The 27,996-nt window shown below is 30.9% G+C and overlaps 1 protein-coding gene and 1 long non-coding RNA gene across 2 annotated transcripts in view; one reads left to right on the top strand and one right to left on the bottom strand.

Annotated features, from left to right (window-relative positions):
* LOC145279863 (uncharacterized) overlaps window positions 1-3,093 on the bottom strand; it is a 56,521-nt gene extending 53,428 nt beyond the window's left edge. The window contains exon 1 of the long non-coding RNA XR_013868475.1: window positions 2,923-3,093. This is a non-coding gene — a long non-coding RNA (uncharacterized LOC145279863). The remainder of the gene's footprint in view (window positions 1-2,922) is intronic.
* Window positions 166-27,707, top strand: LOC145279862 (uncharacterized). Its single transcript, XM_080131304.1, has 2 exons — window positions 166-322; window positions 26,446-27,707. The coding sequence occupies exon 2, from the start codon at window positions 26,455-26,457 to the stop codon at window positions 27,130-27,132; it is 678 nt and encodes a 225-aa protein (XP_079987430.1). The 5' UTR covers window positions 166-322; window positions 26,446-26,454; the 3' UTR covers window positions 27,133-27,707.
* Window positions 27,708-27,996: the final 289 nt, after the last annotated feature.

The following is a 27,996-nucleotide window of genomic DNA, read 5'->3' as shown; positions in this document are numbered from 1 at the left end:
CTGCAGAGGACAGATTATTTTACCTATTTTATTTTTTAAAAATTAGTTTTAGTCGTTTTTCTCTGCACTATTATTGTTTTTATTGTCACTATTTTTATAATGAATATTATTTTAATTTTATTAAATATTAAAAAAAAAATTTTTTAAACTTATTCTCGTGTTTTTCTTCCAATTCCTGTTTCGAGCTGCTGCTGTTTTTTTCCTTTCAAAAAAATACAAAAAGAAACAAGGGGGAGATAACTGAAGCAGCCAACAACAACAATTCGTTTTACAACCGAAAATCCTCTTTTTTTTTCTATTCTGGCGATGCACGATTGTTGATGTAAGTGTTATTGTGAAAAAAAAATATTTCTCCAGACTATGTTTAATGTCTGCTTTCTTATATATTTAATGATTCTTCTTCTTGCCTCCTTTTAAAACCGTTTTTTTTTTTAACCCGACATCAAACCATTGAATGACTATAACCGCTAATGACGCGTGACTAGATAAAATACGATTTAAAAAAAAAAAAAAAGCAGTTAACTCAATAACAAATAGACGTGTGTGTAAGAAAAAAATGTTTATTTCTTGTAAAAAGAACGGATTAAATTTATTTAAAATTGCGAAATGCATTTTTGGTCGTCAAAGAAACGCGGCGAATAAACTGAGATGTTTCGTTTGCCATTTTTGTTTTTTCAAGTCTAATAATATCTTTATTAAATCGCAGTTGTAATCTGTTTTCAGTTTTTTAAATGAGTTTTATTTTTTATTTATTTGTATCTTTTTTGTTTGTTTTTTTTGATTTAGTAAGAAAGAAAATCCTTTCGTTAAAATGTCTCCTTAAAAGTGTATAATTTTATTTTGTCCCTAACCCCCCCCCCCATTCCAAAAGATACAACAATGAAAAATGATACACGAAAATGGATTGACCGTTTGACCACGGATTTAATTTTACAAATGAAAAATGTCCAACACCTTCGTTAAATAAACACAATTTCGTTATTTATCATACACAATTTAATTCATTCTTGTGTATAAAATATATGCATTATGTCACCTTAAAAGCGTTTGTTTTGTAATTTGAACTGCTATTTTCTTTCTTCGTTTCCGATTGTGTACGTTTTCAGCGTCCAAAATTTTCTTTTCAAAATACGCTTATTTATGACATGAATATATATATTTATGACATGAATATATTTATGACATGAATATATATATTTATGACATGAATATATATATTTATGACATATATATAAACTAAAAATATTCATGAAGATTTAAAAGTCAAATTAAAAATTTTTTTTTTTTTTTTTTTTTTTTTGTGTAAGAACTTAGTATTTTGCTTTTCTAATATTTCAATTAAATAAAAAAAAAAAAAAAAAAAAAAAAAAAAAGCTTCAAGTAACCCTAAATCTAACCCCAATTCTTTTGTTACAGATACAGGTAATGGCGATATTTTCACATCTAAAACTTAAGAGAGATCCAGATAAAATCTTAAAATATATTTTTACATTTTAAATTATTTCAGTTAATTATTACATTTTTTTTTCTCCCCTCAAAATAAAATCTGTTTCTATCAATATAATATTAATTTAAAATGTTTTTACGAAAAGTACGTTTCTAGAATGGGTTATATTGAAGAATTCAGCTTTACATGGATGCCAGTGAAATATTAACTATTATTCATTATTATTAATTAAACTAGATTAACTAAATTGGTCCAATTAATAATTTAATGACCAAATACTACTGTAATAACCTAATTAAGATTTTTCTGTCAACATCTTAAAGCTTAAATATTCAATGTTTATTTATTTTTAAGCCATTATCAAATTGTAACCACATCTCATCCTCTACGTAACATACACGTTTTACTAAAAGTAACTTTTAAAAAAATGAATAAAAATAAATTCACAATGCATTTCGGTTTCTTCATACCCAAATCATGGGTTTGTATTACTGTACACATAGATTCGAAAAAGTTGTCAACAAATGTTATCAAAGGCAAGATAAGTTACTTTTCTACCTAACTGGATAATTTTTTAGTGTTTTTATTTAATGTAACATGTTTATTCAGCTCGAAAAACATAGTGTGTACCGTTGGAAAATACAAAATGACACCCGACTCTCTCTCTCTCTCTCTCTCTCTCTCTCTCTGACACGATAAGTTCGGGAAAAGGGGTTAAAAATAAAACTAGACAAAATACTCTTAGAAACTTGCTCAATATATGTTACTGTGACATAGGCTGACATATATTCGGTGGGGTTATAACAGTATTTTGTCTTTTTTTTTTTTTTACTTTTAACTCTTTTTTCCAAACTTACCATGTCAGAGTCGAGCGAGCGACATTTTAAATTTTCCAATACATCGGTAAACACTGTTTTTCGAGCTGAATAAACATGTTACATTAAATAAAAACACTACAAAATTATCCAGTTAGGTAGAAAAGTAACTTATTTTGCCTTTGATAACATTTATTTGCTATATACTTGACAACTTTTTTCGAATCTGTGTACAATAATACAAACCTGTATTTAAACTGTCAAATAGAAACTTAAAAAAATTTATCTTGACAAAATTAGTTTTATAATTTGAGTCAGTAATTTAATGATCAAACAATACCGTAATTTCATTTCAATGACAAAATCCTATAATCACCCCCCCTCCAAAAAAAAAGGACAATGATTTTATGTCTATATATATATATATATATATATTTTTTTTTTTAATGTATTACTTCAAGTAAAATAATGGGGTTTACTTTATATATTCTTTAAATTTAAACTCTTCAGCTTTATAGAATGTTACAATTTTTAACATTTTTGTAACATTAAATATGAAGGTCACCTAAAACAAAATATGCCTCAGATATTTAACGAAACCTGCTTTTAAAAAGTTAATTTTAAAATAAGTAAATATTGAAAATTTCATGAAAATCTTACCATTAGTTGATTTTTGCTAGATTTTTGTTTTTTAAACACGTGTACTTATGCTGTCATGATGGCCAATACATAAGGTTGTTTTAAGACGTCGATAATGTAAACCTGATTTTAGTCTCGCATTTTCATACGCTGAAAAAAAAGTCTACAAAATATTGTTTATTTTTAAGCTTCTTAAATAGTACAAAAGTAATAAATAATTAAATCATAGTTAAATCGTGTTGCATATGCGGTGGGGTGGGGGTAAATCTGGTTCCTGACAGCGTAAATAGTACTTACTAAGTTCACGTGTTCATATATATATATATATATATATATATATATAAAATCTAGCAAAAAAACTATTGGTCAGATTTTCATGAAATTTTCAATATTTACTAATTTTAAAATTAACTTTTTAAAAGCAGTTTTCGTTAAATATGACAGTATTTTTTAAATTTTTTATTTATTTATTTTTTTAGGTGACCTTCATATTTAATGTTATAAAAATATTTTTGTTAAAAATGTTAACATTTTATAAAGCTGAAGAGTTTAAATATAAAGTAAACCCATCATTTTACTTGAAGTAGTACATTAAGAAATAGACAAAATCATTTAACTGTTTACATTTTATACTGTCTAAAAGTGAGGTTTGTATTCTCAATGAATTATTTAAGCCATTTTTTTTTTTTTTTTTTTTTTTTTTGCGGGGGGGGGGGGGTTATTTTTCAGATCTTTTAAAGAAGTTTTAACGTTCGTTTTTCTGTTTTCTTTTTCCATCACATTCGCGTTTACTTTTCTTTTTTTTTTTTAAAAGTTTTAACATTTATTTATTTTTTTTAAAAATATTTACTTCGCTTATTCTTATGTTTTGATTCCACCCCCACCCGAGCACGCACACCTCTAAACATCCAGGCAATGGCGGGTACCCCCTGCTTGTGTGTTTATAATTATGCAAAAATAAAAATAAAGATTCTTTAAATTTAAATTCTAACATGTTGCAATTTTATCAACCTAAATTTTTAGTTTTCATAGCATGAAATATAGGGCAGCGGGGGGGAGGGGGCACAACCAAAAATCTGACCCTTCGTTGATTTGTTAGATTTTTTTTTTTTTTTCTTAAACATGTGTATTTATGCTTTTTTTTTTTTTTTTTTTTTTTTTTTTTTATCTACAAACCTTACCCTCTCCACAATACATTTTGTTCAGTTTCGGCTGAATGTCAAGCATATTTGTAATCACAAATAAAGAAGGGGGATTTTTGTTGGCAAAAAAATATATATATATTAATATCGATTATGAAAAAAAAAGTACACCATTATAAAGGCCATTCTTCACTTAAATATTTGAAGATTTCGTGTTCATTTGATAATTACTTTATTTTTGGTAGATTTTTAAAGAGAGACTAGTCATTAAAGTTTTTGCAAGCAGAGGCAAAAATTTCCTTTGGATTACAAAATATCAAATATTCGACTTTCGATAATTTGATTTTTATCTCTATTTACATGAAGGGAGTGGCAAAGTTAAACAATTTTTTCAAGATTTAGAGGTTCTTGGAGAACTCATTTGCTATTACTCAAGTCCTCCCACTTCTCTCGGATTCACCAGGGAACAAATTTAATAATACACATAATTTAATATTCACTTGTTTGTCTTTGTTTCACTGCTATTTATGGAACATAACTGAAAAAACAATATATATTTTATGAAAAAAAAATTAGTACAATAATTTTAGTAAATACCAATATGCAAATACAATACTTATGGATTACCACATGGCTCACTTTTCAATTATTTCTGTAGCATTGTTTATCATCCTAACCAACATAAACCAAATTACTGTTTACTTGCAATTTCCTTACTGTGTAACCACATTTTAATATTTGCACTTAATGCCAAACCTTCATCCACATAAATAGTTGCTCATTCTTAGCATCTATTGGAACAAGAATGGCAAATTGCAGTTTTCTTAGGTCATTTGCGAAGAAAATTTATTTATTTTAGCAATGTACAGAAATGACAAAATCATAGATATAGCTACAGTAAACAAATAATTACTTAATCTAAAGTGACCCTATTTGGGGGGGGGGGACCCCCCCTCACCGCATCAAAAATTACTTTTTTCTAACTCTGCATTGAGGGAGGTAAGGAGGTAAGACTTGCTTGATAATTCACTTTCTTTTGGAAATAATCTTGAATAAAAATTCATTGATTGGTTGTTTTACCAAACCCACTTGTTCTAATTTTAATGTTGAAAAGTCTGGTAATTAAAAAGCGCTTTTTCACTTGATATGAAGCAATGCTTTATATATTTTCACTTCTGTTTCAAAGTGTTTGAATTCTTTAGATATTTCAAGTTACTATCTTGGGCTCTTCATTACATGAGTATATTCACTTATTTCTAGGTTCATTTCTATTTTATATTTTTTATGCATTGTTTTCTTCATGATGTGCTGGAAATAAGTTACTGCATGTTTCTTTGGAATATTTCCTTAAAGGTTATTTTGTTTCTATTTACTTGCCGCCTCACAAGGGCAAAGTTAGACACAAGGTTGGTTTGTAATGTCGGGAAAATCCAGCTCCCCAAAAATGGGCACTGTGGCTAGGAACAAAAATAAAAATTGCTTCAGTCTAGGATTTCTTCACTAAAATGCAGTTTTTAATTTAAAAAATAACTATCATATCGTACATGCCATTTCATCTGATTCTGCAGTCAAGTATAATTTTATACTTTGTTATTGAAATTGGCTTGTACAAAATCTTGCAAATTTACTTTTGTAGGCAATTTTCAGAAAGTGTGGACACTTAAAAACAAACAAATTGGTAGGTTAGAAACTATCATTCTTGTGAGCAAAAAACTTGTTGGTTTATTTCATCATCATCAATAATTATTTCTTCACTTTTATCAGTCTCCTTGCTTTGGGTGATATATTCAATAAAGATTGGTGTCTATCATTGACAGATGTAATGTTCAATACATTGTTGATGATTAGGTCTTTTTTTTTTTTTTTTTTTTTTTTTTTTTTTTTTTTTTTTTTTTACTTCACCATCGTGCTGCAACATAGGTTATACAACCAATTTCAAGATGTCCTCTTACAGATTGCTTAGCTCTCTCACTGTTAAGGGAACCGTTAATCTCCATGTAACTTAGCAACAAGCTGATGAACATCAATGTTCATATATTGATAGTTTTTAACTAATATCATTCATCCAATAAGTAGCAAATCCCCAGAGTTACTTTTTCCAAATAATTAATCAGTTCTTTATGTAATTTATTAACAGATTCCAGACTCCATTTCGGATTTTGGTGATAATTTATCACGGTTGCCTCTAATCATGAAGATTGACCATAAAATTGCATTTGGCAATTGAGTTGAAAGAAACCTATCCATGGCAGCTAATTTTTAAATTTTTTGTAGATTTCATTCTTATAAAGTCCTCCATTACTTTTTCATGGACTGATTTGTATTGATATTATGACTAAGCATTTTTTTCAAATGTATAGTCAAATGTGGCAGATCCTCTAGAAGACTTCATGTTGTTTTGTTTCTCACTTTTGAGCTTCATTTTTAGAATGAAAATGAAACCATAAAACTTCTCTTATTATATGTAGTTGGTGTTGCTTTCTTGAAATAAATCTGGAACTGGTTATTACATATGCTCAAAGAGGAAAGATCACCTGACTTAACACTAACAGTGTTTCCTGTAAACTAGGGGTCAGGAAGGAAATAATGCACTAATATAAGGTAATAAGGCAGGGGTTGAGAAATTAATATGATCTGTTTCAATGAAACTGATAAAATTCAACTAGCTAAAGACTTACTGGCTGTAGTTACAATTTCTTCAAAGGAAAACAATAGAGAAATGTTTCATGGAAAGTGGAGACCACAAACATTAAAATCCATATTGGTTTTAGGAGCCATCACATGAAAATTGGTTTTCCATACAATGTGTTGCTAGAAATTTCCTGTCTGGTGCAACATCCTGATGTTCTAAATTTTTCTCTAACTTTATCATGTTAAGACTAATGAGAATGAAATCGAAAAACATCTTTTTGAAAACATTAAAGATGTTAAAGTTTCATTTTAAAGGAATTAATACAACCACCACATTTCTTTTTTTTTTTCTTAAAATGCCAGAAATATTTTAGCTGCTTTCTTCCTTTGACACAAGATTTGAATGACATCTTCTGCATTGTTCTTATAAGAAATGTCTTTTAGATTTTGCTGTTTTGGGAGAATGAGCAATAAATTTATATAGACTGCCATAACACTCTAAAGTCCAACTCTTCCTCACTCTGGATGAACTGATAGTGTCAAAGCTATGCTGTCAGGAATTTTAAGTTCCTGGGAAGGCCATCCAGGATGGCTTGGTCTGATGCATTATGGTATGGCTATGGACTGCAACCTGGCTAATTGGGCCTCTTTTGAGTAATGTACTTCTTTTTCTCCTTCAAGAAAGGTGATGAATTGTGCTGCTACAATTATTGTGGTATAAGCTTTATCGACATTGCCACAAAAATATTTGCTACCATCATATAAAAACACTTTCAGAATTAGCCTAACATTGCTTGTTTATCAATTCTTTAATAGTTTTTTTCTAAAAAGATAGCTTCTTGGAGTTGGTATAATTTGACATAATCTGATAATTTTTGAAATAGAACATTTTTCTAAACTTCTTGATATTGATCTGGCATAAGAATCTTGTGTATATTTCCTTAATTCAATATATAGGTCTTATAAACACATTTTCTGAGCTGAGCATTAAGTTAAAAAAAAAATAGAATGCATCAGCTGTGTAAATATTGATATTTAACTGTTTACATTTTATACTGTCTAAAAGTGAGGTTTGTATTCTCAATGACTTCATTAAAGAACAAAGTCTTTCCAATCATACTATTAAGTTTCATAGCAATTTGTCTAAAAGTAAAGATTATGCTAGCAAAACTGATCACAGGTCTAATATATCACCCCCCTCCACTAAAAAAAACTGACCTATTGGAGGATGGTATAATGACTACAGAACAGGTACTAAACTATTTTCTTTGCACAAAAAGGGAAAAGGAGGTAATGTCTAAGAAGATGGTATCATGACAAACATATTACACTACTCCTCCCACCAAAGGAAAAAGTAATACCTGGAAGGAAGGTCTTGATCGAGGTAATAGATCAGAACTATTCTGACATGTTTTCAGAATTATCCGATTTATTTCCTGCTTCCTTTGTTCTAACTTGTAGGTCTTTATTAGTTCACTTTTCAGGCATCTCATAATACATCTTTCTATTCCAGTAGGCTCTTTCCAAGAATTACTGTCTTGTTGAACTCTCTTCCTGCTGACTTTTCCTCCTACCTATAGCCTTGATGATTTCTATACTAAGGTCAATAGGCATCTCCTGCCTTTGCATTAATCATTTTTTGTTCGTTTTAGCTCTATACATCAAGTGGCTTCATGGAGTGACGTTCATAAAAGAAATACTATACTAACCTCATGAATTGAGCTTTGAAAGATTATACATAACCTGAAATGGTATAGTAAACTGAATCAACCATTTTTTTTTTTTTTTAGCCATTTCCTTACGAGACAATTTTCTTTTTAAATTTTGATTATCATTAGCAGTGTGGGATGTTGTAATGGATGCTATCATGGACTATGAAATTGCTATGCATAGTTCAAGTCTATCTATGACTGTTAAAGGTATGAACCCAATATCTTTTCCCCTCTACTATGGATGAAATAGTTTGTGTTCAACTAATAACAAGGTGGTATTGATCTACTGTAAAGTAGACCTAAATTATCTTCATCTGGTTTTCATATTTAGGGTACTGTGAGTTTCCAAGAGTCAACATCTCCCACTTGCTCTCCATGTGGTTTGATCCAAAGGGTTTGCATCAACCAGGTTACTTGTAGTTATGTCATTTATACACTTGGGTCAGGTCTTCCTCGTTACCATTTAGAAACATTAAAACAATTCAGTCTAAAAATCTGTAGAACTCTGTGGCTTTAAGGTTAGAAATAAGTAGTTAAAAGTAGTCTCTTTGGAGGGGAGCTATATTTTTGTATGCTTTCGTAGTGCCCTCTTAAGGGTGCTGGATTACCCATGTTAAACAAAGTCCCTGTTTCACATCCATGTTTCTTTTGTAAAGAAGTGTGAATGCTAGTGTGGGGATGATTAATTGCAATTGAAAAAATGAGAACTTTTCTGAATATCAGAATCTGAAAAATTTGTGCCTACTTTCTGATGCCAAAAACGGTTCCTTTTAGTTCTTTTTATATTTGATTTTTTTTTTTTTTTTTTTTTTTATAAATCTTCCACTACTGGTAGTAATAAATAATGATTTTAAACTTCTGGTAAAACTAAAATCTATAGACCACCCCCACCACACAAGTGTGTTTCTACATTTGAGAAAACGTGTTTTTACGATAATCTGGGATAAAACCATTATATAGTTAAATATTTAGAGATTTATAAAGAATAGGAATTAATAGTGAATACCATCACAAAGAAATTGATCTTTCAAAAAAATTGACTCTTTAATTTTAAAAATGATATTGTCCTCCGACTACTGCTTTTAGAAAATTCCTTATTAGCAGACTCCTTCAGCAGCAGATGTTCTAAATTTAGAACCCTGTTTATCGGTGTTGTCTCTTCTATTGCCTGCAATGTGCTGAGATGTCATTTTCTTTTGCAACCATAAAATCAATTATTGGACTTGCAGATCTAGGTCAGTGGGATTATCACAACTCTTTCGACATGATGGTGCTTAGCGTATGGATTACATACATAAGAATTTGTTTGTTATTGGAGTAGATATGTATTTTATATTCGAATGATGAACATTTGTTAGATATTAAGTAAATCCACTAGTATATAAAATTGAGTATAAACGGAAATAGAAACCACTAAGAATTCATTCAGGGTCAATTTAGTGATACCGAGGTTAAGTAATAGGCTGTGGGAATATAATAGGAACAGATGATGCCACATGGCTTAAAGAGAAGGTGTGATAGAATAGCAGAGTGTGCATTTGGGAGCCTACGTAGATATGTAAACTGATATGGTCTGACAAAATATAATTAGTGATTTCAATTGCTTTTTGTTGTCCACGCACACACTGGTCAGTGATTTGGAACAATATAATTGAATAAATGTATACTGTCTTCCATTACCTTTATCTCAATTTCTTTTTGAAGATATGATAAGCTTATTTACTGAATGACGTTTCCTTGGTTTAGGAGGATTACGTAAAGTGTAAAAGAACATGCAGCAACCAAAGGCAGGAAATGGTGTGTGTGTGTGTGTTGAAACACAACATATTGCCTTATATTTTGTTACACCAGTTGCTTTTTGTTCCTTTTTTTTGGGGGGGGGGTCTATAAAACATAATTTTAGTGACTTTTCTGTTCTTTTTATGAAGTGGTCATCAAAGTTTGAATAATGATGGAAAGGATGTTAAAAAAAAAAAATGAAAAATCTTGAAAGTTTCCAAAATTAATTAATTGGATTCAGATGAAAAGAGCAGAAAGCCCCCAATGCTAAAGTCAAATGCCCTCATTTATTCTGACTTTGGAACTTGCTGAATTTAGTTGGGGCTTGGACACCGTGTTCACTATAGTTGAAAATGCAAATTATTTTAATTCTATTTCTGTCCTGTTTTCATTTTGGATTAATGAGCGGTAACTGGGGGGGGGGGGGGCTATCAGAGATTAAGAAATATATTGATTAATTATTTTTCAAAATAAAGATTGAAAGGGTGAAAAAATTTTTCAGTGGAATTGGTTTAATTTTGAAAGAAGCTAATGAATATTGATATTTTTCTAGGTGGATGTATGATTGGAGAATGATCCGACTTTGCAGTAACCTGTCCTCCTTCACTTATAAAGCTGTTTAAGCCCCCCCCCCCAAAAAAAAGGAATTTTTTTTTTAATCCTTTAAAATGTCAAATAATGTAGTTATGTTTAACTATTTCTTTTAATTATTTTTGTTATTGTGAAAGTTTATCTAAACATCCTTACTTAAATTCTACTAAAAATCAGCTTTTGAAACTTGTTAAATTTGTATTCCTTGTATAAAATCATTTATTATTGAATAAATGGTCAAAATATTATTAAAATTGGACAATTCTGATTCTTTGATTAAAATATGAGTATTCCTCTTGTATGTAGGTAGGGGAGTAGTTTTGAGGCTTTTGAATATGACTTGCAATTTTGTTCAGTGAGATTTTCAAGACCTTTACTATCCTCCCATCAAAAAAAAAACAATTTACTTTAAATATTGTGAATGAAAACGAATGTGTTTTTAAAGTTATTGAATGCTTGATTAGCGAGAAAAAAAGCTTATTTTTCTAATCAAAATTTAGAAAAGGATTACAATCAAAACTTTTCTCTAAAATATTTAAACTTGACAATCAATACTTCTAATAGGAAATAAGAATAAACTTTGCTTTTTAAATTATATTTATTAGCAAGACACTATGGAAAATTCATGGTGCTTTCTACATAAATCTCTGATTTATTAAGAGTATTTCTTAAATGTCTGTCAAGATCAATATTTTTAATTTAAAAAATTGCTTTCTTCTTCCGTAAAAATAATTACCTTTACTAAAGTTTTTTTTATTTTTTTATTTAAAATTATAGCAATTCTTTTTATAAAACAAATATTCTGTTTTCTAAAAGTAAAAATAATTATTAGCAGCATAGTTGGCGAATCAGTGGATGCCCTTTTATTGAAATGTATTTTTTTAAATTATATGGTTGTAGTAAATTGGGATGATATAATTTTATTTGGGAACAATTCATTGTAAAATGAGTAAAATATATATTTTTTTTTTTTACACATTTCCGAAATCAGATTAATCACAAATTACCATGCTAATCTGATGATCCCATCTTAAAAAAAAAAAAACGAGAATGAAAACATTCATATAAACATGAAATTTCCTTAGCATAGGTTGGCACAGGCTATTTTAAAATAATGTGTTGATCATTGTTATAAACATGTTACTATCCCCCCCTCTTTTTAAAAAATTTTTTTTTTTACCTAGATTAAGGTTTAAAATAAAATAGTTCGATATCATTCAATGTTTTTTTAATATCCATTATCTTTGTAACCTTCTGCTGCAGTTTATTCTACTTTGGTATTTTCTATGGTTTCTCATTGTAGATTTTTTTTTTTTTCCACATGAAATCTTATAATTCCTAACTGAAATGTGTAGATTACTTTGCTGTTAAATATAACTTCACTTTCCAAGTAATAAAAACTTTTTATCCTTTTCACATGACTATAATTACATCATCTCAAAGTAGAAAAAATCTTACTATGTCAATCAAAAAGTGAATTTTCATTTGTTGGAAGCATTTAATTCTATCAAATTTAAGTCATTAAAAAAAATCCTAATACCTTTTCAGTTTTTTTATTCCTGCATTTCAACATAGTTCATAGATTGACAGATCTTGTTTGCTATCATTAAGACTGCAATGAAAGTGAATGATGTCAATATGATTATTGCTACTTCACTTATTAAACTGATCCTTTTCAAGCCAGTCAGATTTTATCAATTCCACCATCAAGTTTGGAATTATAAACTTTTACATTTATTTTCTCATCTAGAAATGTCCATAAAATATCAAGTGAACTGTATAAGTTTAATAGTTTGTGTTTTCCACTTTGATTTATACAAATTTTATTGTATATCCAAAGATTTTCAGATTTTAACTATTATTATTTATTATTGTATATCCAAAGATTTTCAGATTTTAACTATAAAATTTAAATGATTTTTTGGGTATAATTATGTAAATGCTTCTACAAATTATAAGAGCGTAAAGCCTCTATAGTTTTTTTTTTTTTTTGTATGTGGGGGGGGATCAGACGATGTCTCTTACATATGGACTTTACCAATGCTAGACGTTTTTGACAAATGCTCTGGGATTTTTTGTTTTCTTTTAATTTATAGAATTCGCTCTAGACAAGGCATGAAGCTACCTAATGTAAGGAGCTAAAAATACTTCAAGGTCTAAAATTAGCCAACGATAAGTGCATCGATTTTACTATTCTTAATTGTAAAGATATCGCATCATTATGTATACAGAAAAATATTAGTAATTTATATCCTTGAAAGTTTGAATTCTTGCACCAGAGAAAATATGAATTGTACTCTAAATTAAATGCAGAAAATTAGATTTGTGAAAACTTTGGGGGAAAAAAAACAAAACACATACTTATGTATATTCATTGAACAATTTTACTTAGGCAAGTAAGTAATAATGAATGATATACAAATAAAAGTAAATATAGAGGTTTTGCAAATTTATCTTATGTGAGTGTTCTGTTAATAGGTATATATGCTTTGGCTCCAACAATTGCTGACTTTTAATTAAAGGAGATTTTGTGTTGCAATGCAGTTTACCAACATTGATTTTAGTACTGAAAATAGGCTGGCTCATATGACTTGTTTCGATGAGCTCCTAGAACTTTCATTCTAGATCTGGAATAAAGGACTTGTATCCAATTTGTTGTGATTGATGGAAAAATGCTTGGACCATTCTATTGCTCTAGAAAATAACCTGATCCTGGTGCAATCCTCTACCTATATAAGTCAATGATGGAGTATTTTTGCCTTAGTTAACTTCAGAATCGACTTCACAATCTAGTAGGGATGATTTCTTCTGTTCCAGTTTATCACAGAAGAGAAATTGTGAGTATCTCTGCTCTATCCTTATTTCCATAAAGTGCTTCACTGAGCTTCAATCTATGGTTCTTCATAAAACATTCGCAACAAGAACTTTCCTTACCACAAATGAAAAGAAATTTCCTTTCTTCCTTCTGGTGCCTGTCATTAAACTGAATTTCCAGTTTCTTTTGAAAAACTTCACATTTGTAAAACACATCACCACAGTACTACTTCCTGGCAGATTACTTGGTAATTTTCAAATCTAATGTCAGCAATATTTGTCATGACCTATCCTCCTATGTACTTAAATTTTCTTCATACTTCACATTTTTAATCCTCATATCTTCACTGAACTGACAAACTGCTATTTCATTATTCTTTATCCTTGAGTGTTTTTTTTTTTAACCTCCTTAAATGGTGACTAATTAGTTTTGTTATATTTATATTTGTCAACCTTTTTAAAATTTCTTGAAGTTAATTTTATCCAATCTAAGAATATCAGCTTTAAATCTTGCATACTGAAAGTTTTTGATTATTGAATTTTTGCATTTTATTTTAACAACTAGCCGGGGTGCCAGCATTTCCTGGGTATTTAGGTGGTGTAGTAAGGAACCGGGGCAGGGGAATCAAAACGTTAGCGGATGTAGCCATTGCCCGGGTGTGTGTAGGTGATGTAGTAAGGAACCCTGGGGAGGGTGTTAAAAGAAAAAAAGTGGTGGTGGGGGGGGATAAAGACAACAGTAGGCAGAGGTAAAAAAAAAAACAAAAAAAAAACGGTAGTAGGCAGGCAGGCTCGAACCCATAAAACATAACTTCTTAGCCGATGTCTCCATCGCCAGACCGTAAGTTCCGAACGTTGAAATTAAGCATAGTCACTCCAACCAACACAATGACTTGCGAAAATGGCAACGTAAAAACTGATCCCTCCTTGTAGAAAACTGGCCAGTTGAGGGTGAAAGAATTAATGTTTTGGGCCAATTTTTTATTTGTCGTCCGAAGGATCAAGCTCAAACGATACAGGTCTGGTCATGTTCCAGCGCGTCTGTCAAATTTTTTGCAGACATACACACACATTTTACCTTTTATATAATAGATTCAACATTATTATTTTGATTGAAAAGTAAACTAGTTGGTAAAATTGCAACAGTTTAGAAAGTTGCAACCTAATTTTTTTATACAAAAGATATTTTGTAAAAGCTTTTTAATTCTAATTTGTATTTCTGTTCATAATATCAAAATAATAAAGTCCTGTTTCCCCTTTTTTCTTTTTAAATCTCTGCCAAGGAGATTGTGTTTTCGGTCTAAGTTGTTTAGGCTCAGGCCTAGCATCCACATTGCTTAACCAGTCCTCACCAAACTTAATCAAAACCTCAATTATGATCCAGCTTAGATATGCTAAAATTAAATCAGTTTCTAATCAAAGGTTACAGAAAAGGTGAAAGTTCCTGTTGTGACAGTACCATCCATTCTGTTTAGCATAGACTCTATTGCCTACAATCTGAACCAAATTTAAAGTCTTCTATCTTTTAACATTGATCCTTAACTTTGTAAAGTTTATCAAAATTTTAATTAAATTTCAGCTTCTGATTTTTCCAAATTTGATATAGATCTGATGCTCTTTGATAATAATCACCATGCAATGTTTTCAGCCAGATCAGATAAATAATTTTTGAGTTTTTAACGTTTGGGAATACTTTATACTATAGAAGTAACCCCCTAGATAAGACTTTAGCTCATCCTTACGTTCTCAAGTGGAGGTATGTGATATCACGGCTAACTTATGATCTTGTTTGTATTAAAAATGGTGAGGGTTTTTTTTCCACCCAAAATCTCATGACAGGCTTGTTTTTGTTTTATAAACGTTTCTTTCAAAAATTCTTTTAAAGTAAAAACTTGAAACAGTTAATTTGACTTAAAATGTATTGCGACTTAGTATAAAACTTTTTTTTTAACTCCACATGCTATGACTTTTATTGTAGTGGCGTGTTAAATATACTTTCTGACTTTTTTGAAAAGCACTTGTTTTCCTTCCTTGTAGCTTTGATAGGATCTGTTTATAATCTCCAGAATATATATATATATATATATATATATATATATATATATATATATATATATATATATTAAGGCAATCATGAAGGGAAGACATATTCCTTCGGAATTCATTTTATATTAAAAAAAAAAAAAAAAAGACAGGAGAAAAGGAAAATGGATAGCGACTAAAAAAAATAAAAGTAGGGAAATAGAAAAAAAAAAAATCAAAACGAGTCAATTGACATGTTTCGCCCTCACTCATCAAAATTGGAATCGAGGGATTTATTTTTTAGTAATTTGTTTTCCTTAATGATAAAATCTAAAAAAAGAGACGGGAGCAAGAGCAATCGTATGGGGATGAATTTTAGAGGCTGATCACGTTCAAACCCAACAAGCAGTCCTTTTGCTTACAAAGGGAAGGCTTCCTAAGGTGAACGTGAAGTCTCCAAGACTTTTAGATGATATACGAAGTGAGCTCGACTCAGTACAGAGAAAGAGTTGATACTGAAGTTCGTTGCACAATCCCGGTATTTAATAAACTGTTCTGTTATAGTGGATCCATATGTGTTGTTTACAGCGTCGGTAGGTAGGAATGTTCCATTCCTGATTTTGCTTGGTACATGTTGTATGCGACTTACCAATTTTAAAGACGTTCGACCTACATAGTTGGCACCGCAACCACATTTAAATGAATAAATGACATTACTAATATGATGAGGCGGTAGAACGTCTTTTTTTTATTGGAAGCCATTAATGGTTTTGTATTATACACAACTAGAACATTTGAAGCAAAGTAATATCCTTCAACAGTTGAACTAATTTGTTTGGTGAATTTTTCACTTACTTTCCCCAACCACGGCAATTGAATATAAACCGGACATTTATCCACCATATTGGGTTTTGTTCGTGAAAAATCTGCTCTTTTCCTTTTAATGGTGGTTTAAAGGATACCTATTATTGGACAAAGCCTCTGTAATTGTATTAAATTCCTCATCCAATTTTTCTGGAGAGCAGATCATTAGGGCACGATGTATTAATGTCCAAATTAAATTATATTTGCGCTTGTTAGGGCAGAATGAATCCCAGCGTGTATACAGCCCAGTGAATGTTGGTTTGCGAGAAATCAATGTAAGGTAACTAGACGGAGTTTTTGTTACAAAAACATCGAGAAACACCAGTGTGGAATTATCTTCACTTTCATACGTATACTTTAACGCCGGATGCATATTGTTTAGTAACGAAAAATTTGTTTGCCTCCGAATTACTATCAAATAGGCAAAACGTGTCGTCTGCATATCTAAAATAGACCAATGGTTTTATGGGTCCTTTGTAAGCAAAAGGACTGCTTGTTGGGTTTGAACGTGATCAGCCTCTAAAATTCATCCCCATACGATTGTCTCTTTTTTTTTAGATTTTATCATTAAGGAAAATAAATTACTAAAAAAAAAATCCCTCGATTCCAATTTTGATGAGTGAGGGCGGAACATGTCAATTGACTCTTTTTTTTTTTTTTTTTTTTTTTTTTTTTTTTTTTTTATATAGTCGCTATCCATTTTCCTTTTCTCCGGTCTTTTTTTTTAATATAAAATGAATTCCGAAGGAATACGTCTTCCCTTCATGATTGCCTTAATAAAGTTTTGTACCCCTAAGAAAATCATGAAATATGTATATATATATTTTAATTTTTTTTTCCTCCTGAAATATTACCATTCTCTCCATCTCATATTGAACTCCAAAAGCTGATGCTCATACGGATTGTATGTGGTTGATGTTCTAATCATTTTTCTAACTTAATATTTTGACATTTAGTGTCATCTTTAAAAGAATCATTTTGTCGTACCAAACAAAGCATTTTTTTACTTGACCCACCACATATAGTCTTTGTGCAACTTGAAGCTTTGTATGATCTTTGCTCTGCCTGAAGATATTAATTTCAACACTGATTCTACTGAGTAAGCATTTAGTTTTAGAATTTAGTTAAACCATCTTTTTTTTTTCTTTATTATTATAAAAGGAACTTCCTGATTGACAGAAATTATAACTAGTTGAGACCCATGGAAATTCCACACTTGTATCATTCATCTGCTGTATATTCCTGCAGTTTTTTTAAAAAAAATATTTCCATTCTATGAACATCGAGTGCAAATGCTGAGACTACAATATTATTATACCAGCATTGTTCTAACTGAAACCTACTTCTCTAAGTACTCTGATGTAGTTTCAGAATATCTATCTAGTTATAGGGTCTATCTCCAAAACCCTTGTAAAAGGTTGACCTGTTTCCACTCTATGGATGTCTGTCGCAAATGCAGACCACCTCCATAAGATTATTGTACTATCTTGGATAGAACAGGTACATTTTGATCCTAGCTCGAAGACTAAGAAAATGTATTTTAGTTTCACATTCATACAACAAACATGTCAGATTAAATTTTTTTTTTTTAATTACTTTTTAAAATTTTTTGTTTTGTCCATCTTTTGGAACTGGACAATCATATCGTTTAAAAGAGTGGAGGATAACATGCATATTCATATGAAATTACTTGAATATGTTATTTGCAGTGATTTAGTTTTTATTTCTATTTGTGTTACTATATACTATAGTGAATTGCAATTCTGTTTTGCAACTAAGAATGCCATTGATTGTGATTTAACAAGCCTACATTTTTGATTGCTACGAATAATAATGCATAATTCATAAAAGATTATTAAATATTAGGCTTGTTTACATTACATATAGAATTCTATATCTATAAATAGGTATATCTGTATAATTCATTGTTATGTTTGTGTTCCCTACAGAAAGAAAGGCTATATAATCCCCATAAAATCTAAATGTATTTAAATTTAGAGACCATGTGTGACTGAAAAGCGCCAGAATATTGGAAGAGTAACTTACATCAGAATTTGTGCTGGATTGAAATTTTTTAAATTTTAGTTACAGCTCGGTGCTCCTTGAAAATCATGATGTGACGGACATGGAAGCAATTGCTATCAGGAAGACTCCTAAGCATTTTTACTGTCTGTATAACAAACTTTGTACAGACACTTCAAAAAGGAAAATGGTGTGGCAAAATCCAAGTAAGGCAATGCAGGCCTTGTTGAGAGATGGGCATCAGTGGTGACTATGAAAAAAGTGCTGAATGATGATCTTCATTACTCCTCATACAAGAGTTGCAAAGCCAAATACTTACTGCCAACACTCAAGAAAACTGTCTTACAAAAGCCAAGAAACTCTTAAACCAGATCAAACGCCTAGTCAAGCTGATAATGTTCTACCTTCTTTTAAAAACCAATTGCACAACAGTACAAAGGTGGCTAGTCTTCAGTTCACACATGAAAATGACGTTTTTTATTCAATGTTCACCCCAAACAAGGCACAGTGCCACTTTGAAGTAGGGGGCTACTATCGGGACATAAGTTGAAGGGATATTATGAAGGGAGATGAGTAGCAAGATGTCTGTTCATATTACACTTGAACTGCAGTTGAGAAAGCAGAATCCTGGAAGGGAGTTCCAAAGTCCAGCAGTTCTGGGGAAGAAACTATTGGGGTAGAAGGCATTCTTACACCTAGGGATCTCTGTGTAGGGGTGGGATTTAGCGGCTTGTTGGGTTTGTCCGGGGTATTTACCTCGAGGGGTGCAAGCACTTTTTTAATTCATCAGAGCATTCACCATCAAAGTAGTTGTAGAATAGGCAGGGGGATGTAACATTTCCTCGATGGGACAGTTCAGAACCTATCAGGTTGGCGACTCTCTTTTGAACCCTGTCCAGGAGTGAGACAAGCAGTAGATGCACCAGCCCAAATGTAACAACAGTACTCCATACGTGGGCGACTATTGACCTTATTGAGGTACAAGATACTTTCAGGCATAAGTAGCTTTCTATCACTGCAGTGAGAGCCCAACTTCTTTGCAGCAGTCTTGGCAATACTCTCAATGTATCTATTCCAGTTCATGCTCCCTGTGAACATTAGGCCAAGGAGTTTAAAGTTCTCTCACATTGTAATGGTCCTTAGGTGTGTTTCCGGTTTCTACATCATGTTACATCACATCTTTGAGAAGATTTCTATTTAAATCAGATGGTTATACGGAGTTATTGTCCACTATTACTAAATACTGGGTGGAAAGTGTGGTGGCTGGAAGGCCATACGTATGACTGCAGAATTTGGTCCTGTGTCACACCTAAGGAAAACAAGTGTTTATCAGAACTTCCAAGCTTTCATCAGTCTCAACATTTGGTCCCCAAATTTGTTTGAATGCAATCCCATGAACTTGGGTCTAAGGTACAAATCGTACCACTTGCAACACAAATGATTAGCTGATTGCCAAGAGTGAATTGATGTTATAAGGATACTGAAGGCTGAGGTTGGCTTCAAATGACCTGTATTCAACATATCTGCTAAGAGATGCTTTGACTTGAATAATTATGCAAGATGTTCATTTTTTTTTCTTTGCTTTCTCAAGTTTCAAATTGATCTCTTATACTCTATATAAAAAGTCGGCCAGATGTTCAAAGATGGATCCAAATATCACTATTTTGTTTGCCTTCATCTTTTTTTTTTTCCTCTAAAATTTTGTTTTTTCTGGTCATATTACAACGGGCTAAGAAGTTTACATTGGATATGTTTTTACTTAGTGACCTAAATAGGAGAGTGAATTTAAACTCTTCATTAAAATAAAATGTTTCACACTTTTATTTTGACTGATAACCTGTCCATAAAAATAACCTTTTAAATATTTCTTTAATACTAAGTAGTATACTTTTCATTATAGTTGCCACTTATTTTCCATGCTATATTTTTAAGGATGTAAGAGGCTTTCTCATTTAATCATTAATGAATGCTTTGTGATCACCTTGAAATACAGATATCCATATTATTTTTTATTTTTTTTTTTTAATTTCATTTTCACCCTAAACAAGGTTCAGTGTTACTTTGATGTTGGGAGCTACTATCGGCGACATAAGTTGCAGGGATACTATGTAGGGAGTTGAGGAGCAAAATGTCTATTCACATTACACTTGAACTTCTGCATGTCAGTACAGTTGGGAAACCAGAAACCTGGAAGAGAGTTCTAGAGTTCAGCAGTTCTCGGGAAGAAACTATTAAAGTAGAAGGCTTTCTTAGATCTAGGGATCTCTGTATAGAGGTGGGATTTTGCTGATTGTCGGTTTGTTGGAGATATTTACGTCGATGAGGTACAAGTGCTGATTAAAATACTTGAATGAATGAATATCAATGACTGATTTTCCAGCTTTGTAGTTAATCACATATTTTGCTTCATTTCAATTGATGCTTCGATATTTATTCAAATTTATTTTGTTGCTGTCCTTGATTCATGTGGGTTACTTATAAAGAATTGCAACTATTGCGAATGGTTTTCTATTATTGAAGTAAAAAAAAATATTAGTTATACTTTCACTGAAGAGATGAAGTCTAATGGTTTATCGAACATTAACTTGTAGTAAAATTCAATTATTTTTATAGATTTATTATCATTGATTAATCACATTCTGAAAAATTATTGATCAATTTGTGTGTGAATGAAAATCCCACAAATGAATGCCAGCTTAAAATGAATACAATTTATATTGTTAAATCAGATTAAGTCTGGCTATAAAAATATTCTTTACATTTCTTTTTATTTGTATCTATTTTTTTTCAAATAGATGGGGTTTGAGAATTTATTTATAAAGATTTTAACTGATAAAACATTTATAGATTTTTGGAGTTCTATTTAATGAATCCTTTATTTAATATTAAAATGTTCATAGAAGTTTTAATCATAAAAATATTTTCTTTAATATAATATTAGTGTTAGGATTTAAAATTGGAACTTTTGGGGGGTAATAAAACAAAATACAAGACACAAGCTCAAACACATTCTACAAATATCAGTTGCACTCTGTAAATGTGACACCATCAACTTTCTACATGCTAAGGTCCACAGTTACATAGTCATGTGCAAAGGCTATGTTCATCAGTTGATGTCAGCTTACCTCATCTGTGTTCCACTGTGCAAGACTGGCAACTCTCCTCAACTCCAAACTGTTCTCAACCATCGCAAACCGAAGACTGTCCATAAACTATGTCGCAAAACTCCTTGCCACTCTTAAAACTGCCTGTAAACCAACTCTAAACATATTGACCTCCATTGTTCAGTCCTTTGTTCCTGTTCATTTCCATACTTTACTTTGATTAATAATCCTGTTTTAATTCCCTTTTTGTGTGTTGATGAATAACTTCTGATACCTTTGTTCTGCTAATAAACATATTTCCTCTATTTTATATTTTTTCCTTTTTTATTTAATTCCTGAAACTTTGGGAAAGGGATGTCAATAGTATCACAACATAAATGTAGAATTAAAAAGACTAAAATTAGATTGGAACACATTTTAATAACTCTCCATAAACATTTTTCTTTGAAAACTTACAAACAGCTGTTTTTTAAATAAGAAAAATCTTTCTTTTATAGTCCCACATCATCTTGTGGGTGTTTTGTTTTCATTTCATTCCTTGCTTTTTTTTAATCGGCTTTTATCAAATCCTGGTGAAGCATGTCAAGCCAAAGCTGTAATTGCCTCGCAGCACCTGACTGTACTATCTTAGTTGATTCACAGAGCCTGTTTGCAATTGGTGCCACTCTATAATGCCAAAGAATATTGTGGTTGAGTAATGCGTGATGTCCAATTAGCAATACACATGAAAAAATTGAAATAGCTTGAAATATTTCAATATTAGTATGCATAGAAAGAGCTTGATGAGCTAAGAAAGAATCTTTTTAAATTTTTTAAATCTGACTAAAATTAAGGAAGTTATGGCTATTTTTGTGCCTCACATGTTTGGATATTTTTCCCTCTTTAAGACCATATGCGTTTCGTCACATTTTTTACACTACTTTTTCAGTAAAAATGTCATATCTTTGTTAAAACACAAGACTAAGAAATCAAATTTACCATATAAGTGTATTTTTGTACAAGGAATCAGAATATGCAACTGAAAATCTCCCAAAGTTTATGGTTTCCAAATAATCTGCAGTAAATGTGCATAAATATGCAGCAATTCCTTAAAAATGCCATGTATCCATAAACAGAAAAGAAGTTGGAGAACTCAAAGTTGAATTGTAATGTGCTTTATGTACAAAAAACTTAAATCTAAACATAAGACCATTTAAAAATTAATATATTGCAATATTTCTTTGGTATTATTGTAGATTAACACCTTCTGTTTAACCCCACTCAACTCCTTCTGACCACCCCTCCAAAATGTGATTCTACCTTTTTAGGAAATTATGTATAAAATACCATGAAAAACTTTAATGAAAGATAAACAAATTATTTTAGAATTGAATGTAAAATAATTTCCTATTACAGGTCATTCTAGCATTTTAGGGCAGTTAACTGTTTTTTTTTTTCTATGGGAAAATATGCATGCTTTTTTTTTTTTTAAGATGATTATGTGTAGTTTTAAGAGGGTTTCTATGCAATGAGAATATGGGGAGGGTTGCCATTCGGACTTTGAATTAATTGTAGGGCTAAGGAAAATTATGTGTGAACATACTGAAAACTTGACAGAGACAAAGCTAACAAAAACAATATTAGAGGGGGGAGCGGTTAGTTTCACAAAAATTTAATGTAAAATAATTCATCATTTCCTGGCCATTCTAGCATTTTAGGACAGTTAACCAATTTATTTTTATGTGTATTTTTCTTTAAGGAGGGATCTATTTTTTGTTTGTTTGTTTTAGATGCTTGTATGTGGCTTTTGTTGGGGGGGGCTTGCCACTCGAACTTAGTGTTATTGTTAGGGTTAAAGAGTGTTTTAGGAGGAGACTTGCCACGCATAATTTGTATTAGAGGTGAAGTTAAGAGAGCTTTTTTTCAAAAATAGCGTTCAAAAATTTGTTGATTTCTATTTTCGAGGTTGAAGGTGTTAATTCCATAGGCCGTTTATACTACGCTGGAGCAGGTTGTAAAAATATCTTTCGCTTAATAAGTAGAAAAAAAATAACGAAATAAAAAGCTTCCTAATTGTAGTTTGATGTGTTTTCTAACTGCTTTTAAAATTTCAAGAATATTGATATAGATTTTGAGGGTTTGTATTACTATATACATAGATTCAAAAAAGTTGTCAAAAAAACAAATATATAACAAATAAATGTTATCAAAAGCAAGTTACTTTTCTACCTAACTGGATAATTTTTTAGTGTTTTTATTTAATGTAACATGTTTATTCAGCTTGAAAACAGTGTTTACCGATGTTTTGGAAAATTTAAAATGGCGCCCGACTCTCTTGAAACGGTAAGTTTGGGGAAAAGAGTTAAAAATAAAAAAAGTAGACAAAATACTGCTAGAAACTCGCTCAATATATGTTACCGTGACATAGGCTGACATATATACGGTGAGTTTTTAACAGTATTTTGTATAGTTTTTTTTTATTTTTAACTCCTTTTCTCAAACTTACCGTGTCAAAGAGAGTCGGGCCGGGCGCCATTTTTAATTTTCCACGGTAAACACTGTATGTTTTTCGAGCTGAATAAACATGTTACATTGAATAAAAACACAAAAAATATATCCAGTTTGGTAGAAAAGTAACTTATCTTGCCTTTGATAACATTTATTTGTTATATATTTGTTTTTTGACAACTTTTTCGAATCTATGTATAAACGAGATTTTGATACTTATTTTGATTTTGAAAAAAAAACATTTGTGGCTGTTCGCAGTAAAACATTGTTTTAATTCGTTGTTCAAAACTAATTTAAAGAATAAAAGTGCATGCAAGCTATATATCTACAAAAGTTTTTGTTTTTTTAACCATGTTTTTAAATTTGACGAGATTTGTGAGAAATTGCAACAGATTCATAATGCCGAATTGGTTAGGATTGTTGTTATTATACATTCTGAAAACCGAATAGTTCTAAACTAATGTTATTCTGATAACAAAATAGCTCTAATTAAACATAAGAACATTTATATTCATATTTTCATGTTTTTCTTAATTCGTTCTTGAATAAAAATTAAAGAACGCGTGTTTGTTTACAACTGTACTATCGCTGATTCTACAGGCTGGAGCTGCTGCTGCTGCTTAAACTTCATTTGACCAAATTCGAGAAATAGAAACAATTTTTTTTTCGGGTAGGTCCTTTTAAATTATCAATTACCGCGGTCCTACTCAACATAAAACAATATTTTTAATTGATAAAGATAGTAAAAAGATTGATTTACTTACTACTGGGTGTCCGAAGAATTTTTTTTTCAAAATGTTCAATACTCGTCATATTAAAGTCTTATTTTTAACACGACAAAAAAAGAAATGGTCAAAAATATTTCGGACACTTGACAGTATTAAGATTAACACCTCTTCTAATTGGTTCCCAAATTTCATGACGAAATTCTTCATACAATCACGGTACGGACCTTTAGAAAACGGGGAGGTCATTACAAAACCTTACTGAAAACGCCATTTTATGACGTTCACATTTTTATCACTTTATTTGCTTAAAACTCTTAAAATATATAATGTACATTCATATTTATTAATTCATTTGAAAGTATATTCATTTCCGAACAAAACAGTAGTAATTTGAAGACTTGAAGTGCTTTGGTTTAAAAAATATGGCTATTTTAGTAGAACTACCTTGAAATCTGATTATCCAAAGCGTTTTTTCGTCCGTGTGTATTACTAGTCCAATGCAGCATCTTTCTCCATGGCACTGAAATGGTTCTTTAGCCCCTTTTGTGACTATTCAGCATTCAGTACCATAAATTGTGTTTGGTTGAATGAACAATGGATCTTAGATTTCAACCGGTCACTGATCTTATCGCATGTCACTGGAGTTGTGGTTTTCCACTTCAGCTAGGCTGCATCCATGCAAGTTATGATCTGACTTTAGACTTTCATCAGCAGCAAATCTTGATCCTTGTAGACAATTGAGGATATCTATTCCTAGGAGCTCTGTTGTCAATGGTAACAAAATCCTGCAACCTTTCAGCAGATTGTTCCACATCTTTACCTGATGTTGGAGATTGTTTTTGTCTAATGCCAGCAAAGTGTCACCTGCATAAAGAATTGTCTAAGATGGCCTATAACGTTGTGTTCATGACTAAAATGAACAAAACAGGTGACACTGTTTAACCTTGTCAGATGAAATTCCAACAGCATTGCGCATGTGATTTGGGTTTTCATATAACCAGATCTAGTTGACAAAGTCCTCCAGGATTCCATGTTAGTGCAACGCATACTATACAAGTTCATGTAGTACTCTACAGCCTTTTGATATGATACACCACATGAATTAACTTGAAGTGTTTTTGTTTGAAGTATGTATTATGTGGATAGTGAGATTTCCATAAATCCAGCTTTATTAGGGATATATTTTACTGTATTAGGAAAGAGCCAAAGGACAGTAGTTTGAGCAGTTAACACTGCTGTCTTTTTCCGCCTGGGTACAGTTGTTCTCAGCTGCTATTCATCAGGAATAATCCTTTCACTGATAATTTGCTTGGAAACTGAGCTAACCATGTAGGTGGCATGACTTCCACAACTGTTGCTGTCATTTATTTTTACTTTTTTTTTTATAAGCACTTGACATAAGGAGCTGAAGAAGAAGAAAAAAAAACTATTTCAAGGTGAGAAACTTGCCAATGATAAGGTTTAAATGAATTTGTCAAAAACATCTCATGGAATGTGAGGACAAAAGAAGAGAAGTGATCCTCCAATTTAAAACTTTATTTCTTGGTTGATCAGTTGTACTGGACTAGAAAAATATAATCTAATTTTTTTTATATAATATTAAAACTTTTTTTTTTGTTATATTTAATGTGTACTTATTCTTTTCCAGAAACTCAAGATGGCTTCTAAATCCTGTTACTGCTGCAAAGATCTGGCAAAGGCAGAGTTTGAAACAGAGTTGGACAAAACTTTGAATGAACTGGAAATGCTGGGTACTATGGTAAAAAATAAACTTTTAAGAGAAACACAGACTGCCTCTTCCACCTCTCGTATTACTCGTTTGTATAAAAACACTGACAACCGTCAACAAGGAAGAAAGAACAATTTTGAAGTGATCCACTTCAATCCCCAATACATAACCCAAGTAACTATAGACTCCGATCAGCCTTCACACAAGGTGTGGCTACCAAAATTGGACTTTGGAAAAGATTATCGTAAATCTATTTCGGACTTGGAATCTGATAGCCGTGTAAGGCGATTAGAAAGATGCCGACTAGGTAGAATCCGTCGTTTCCGCCGTCCTTACGAAGTTCCATGGCGTCTGATGGATCCAATGCCAAGCTATTCTTCTCAGGATAATGAAGATAGTTCGGATCTGCAGTCGAAATCCAATTCCTCATCACCAGTCAAATACACGTCTTCATGCACACTACCTAGGTCAAGGTCTTTCGACAATATGAACTTTGCCATGTTGCAAATAGCCACTGACATTCTAGAAGAAACTAATTTTTCGTTATGTAAGCAAGAAATAGAAACGGTTTCAGCTAACATGAGAAATCTTCAGGTTACAGAATAATGAGTACCTCTTATTTTTTTTTTATTTGGGGAGGACTCTAGTTTAACCATTTATGCATATACATGTGAACTTTGATAAAGAAAAAGTTTTGCCTTTTTAACTCTTAAATATTTTTTCATTCAATTTTTTACTGTCATTTCTCGCTGAGAAAATAATTTTTTTTACTTTAGTATTTTTTAATTGTATTTTTCTTACTTGAAAGAGACCCCAGCAATTTAAGCTGCAAAACCTGGACATAATCTGTTTATTTTTTTTTTTTTCCATATAATTTTATTATGTATGTGAATATATATATGGATAGATTGTCCATGTGTATTTTGTATATGTAATAAATTTTTGTTTTAAAAAAAAAAAAAAAAAAAGAAATTTTAATGAAAATGTTTTGTGAATTCAGTGCCTCATGCTGGAGAATAAGCTATAAAAATAAAAAAAAATATAAAACTCAACACTTGGAACTATTTTCTTGCCAATCCTATGTTACATGTTTATACCAGTTTTTTTTTATTTTAATGTTGAACCTTGTTGATCTAAAAAGTATTTTCATTTTTGGCTGAAATAAATGTTTGTAGAATGTATCTGCTGTTTGCTTCCAATTATGTCTATATTTAGAGGCTCATTCTTTTAAAGATCAATTTTAAATATTGTCTGCTAATTTACAAGTATTTCTGACTCTTTTTTTGCTTTATAAGTAACGATGGATATCATTTCACTTATATATTGGAAACTACACTTTTTAAAAAAAATTTTATTGCTAGTAATAATAAATATTTATTTTAAACTACCAGTAAGACTAAAATAGACAATAAAAATGGCACTAGTGAGTAAATAGAAAAATAATAGCATAAGTCATGGATGAATATCTCA

Source organism: Euprymna scolopes, chromosome 7, assembly GCF_053919585.1.
Source record: "Euprymna scolopes isolate OS-2025 chromosome 7, ASM5391958v1, whole genome shotgun sequence".
Lineage (NCBI taxonomy): Eukaryota > Metazoa > Mollusca > Cephalopoda > Sepiida > Sepiolidae > Euprymna > Euprymna scolopes.
This window is presented reverse-complemented; position numbering and strand designations above follow the sequence as displayed.

Excerpts from the sequence above, each read along its gene's own strand:
- LOC145279862 (XM_080131304.1), top strand. The coding sequence starts at position 26,455 with ATGGCTTCTAAATCCTGTTACTGCTGCAAAGATCTGGCAAAGGCAGAG.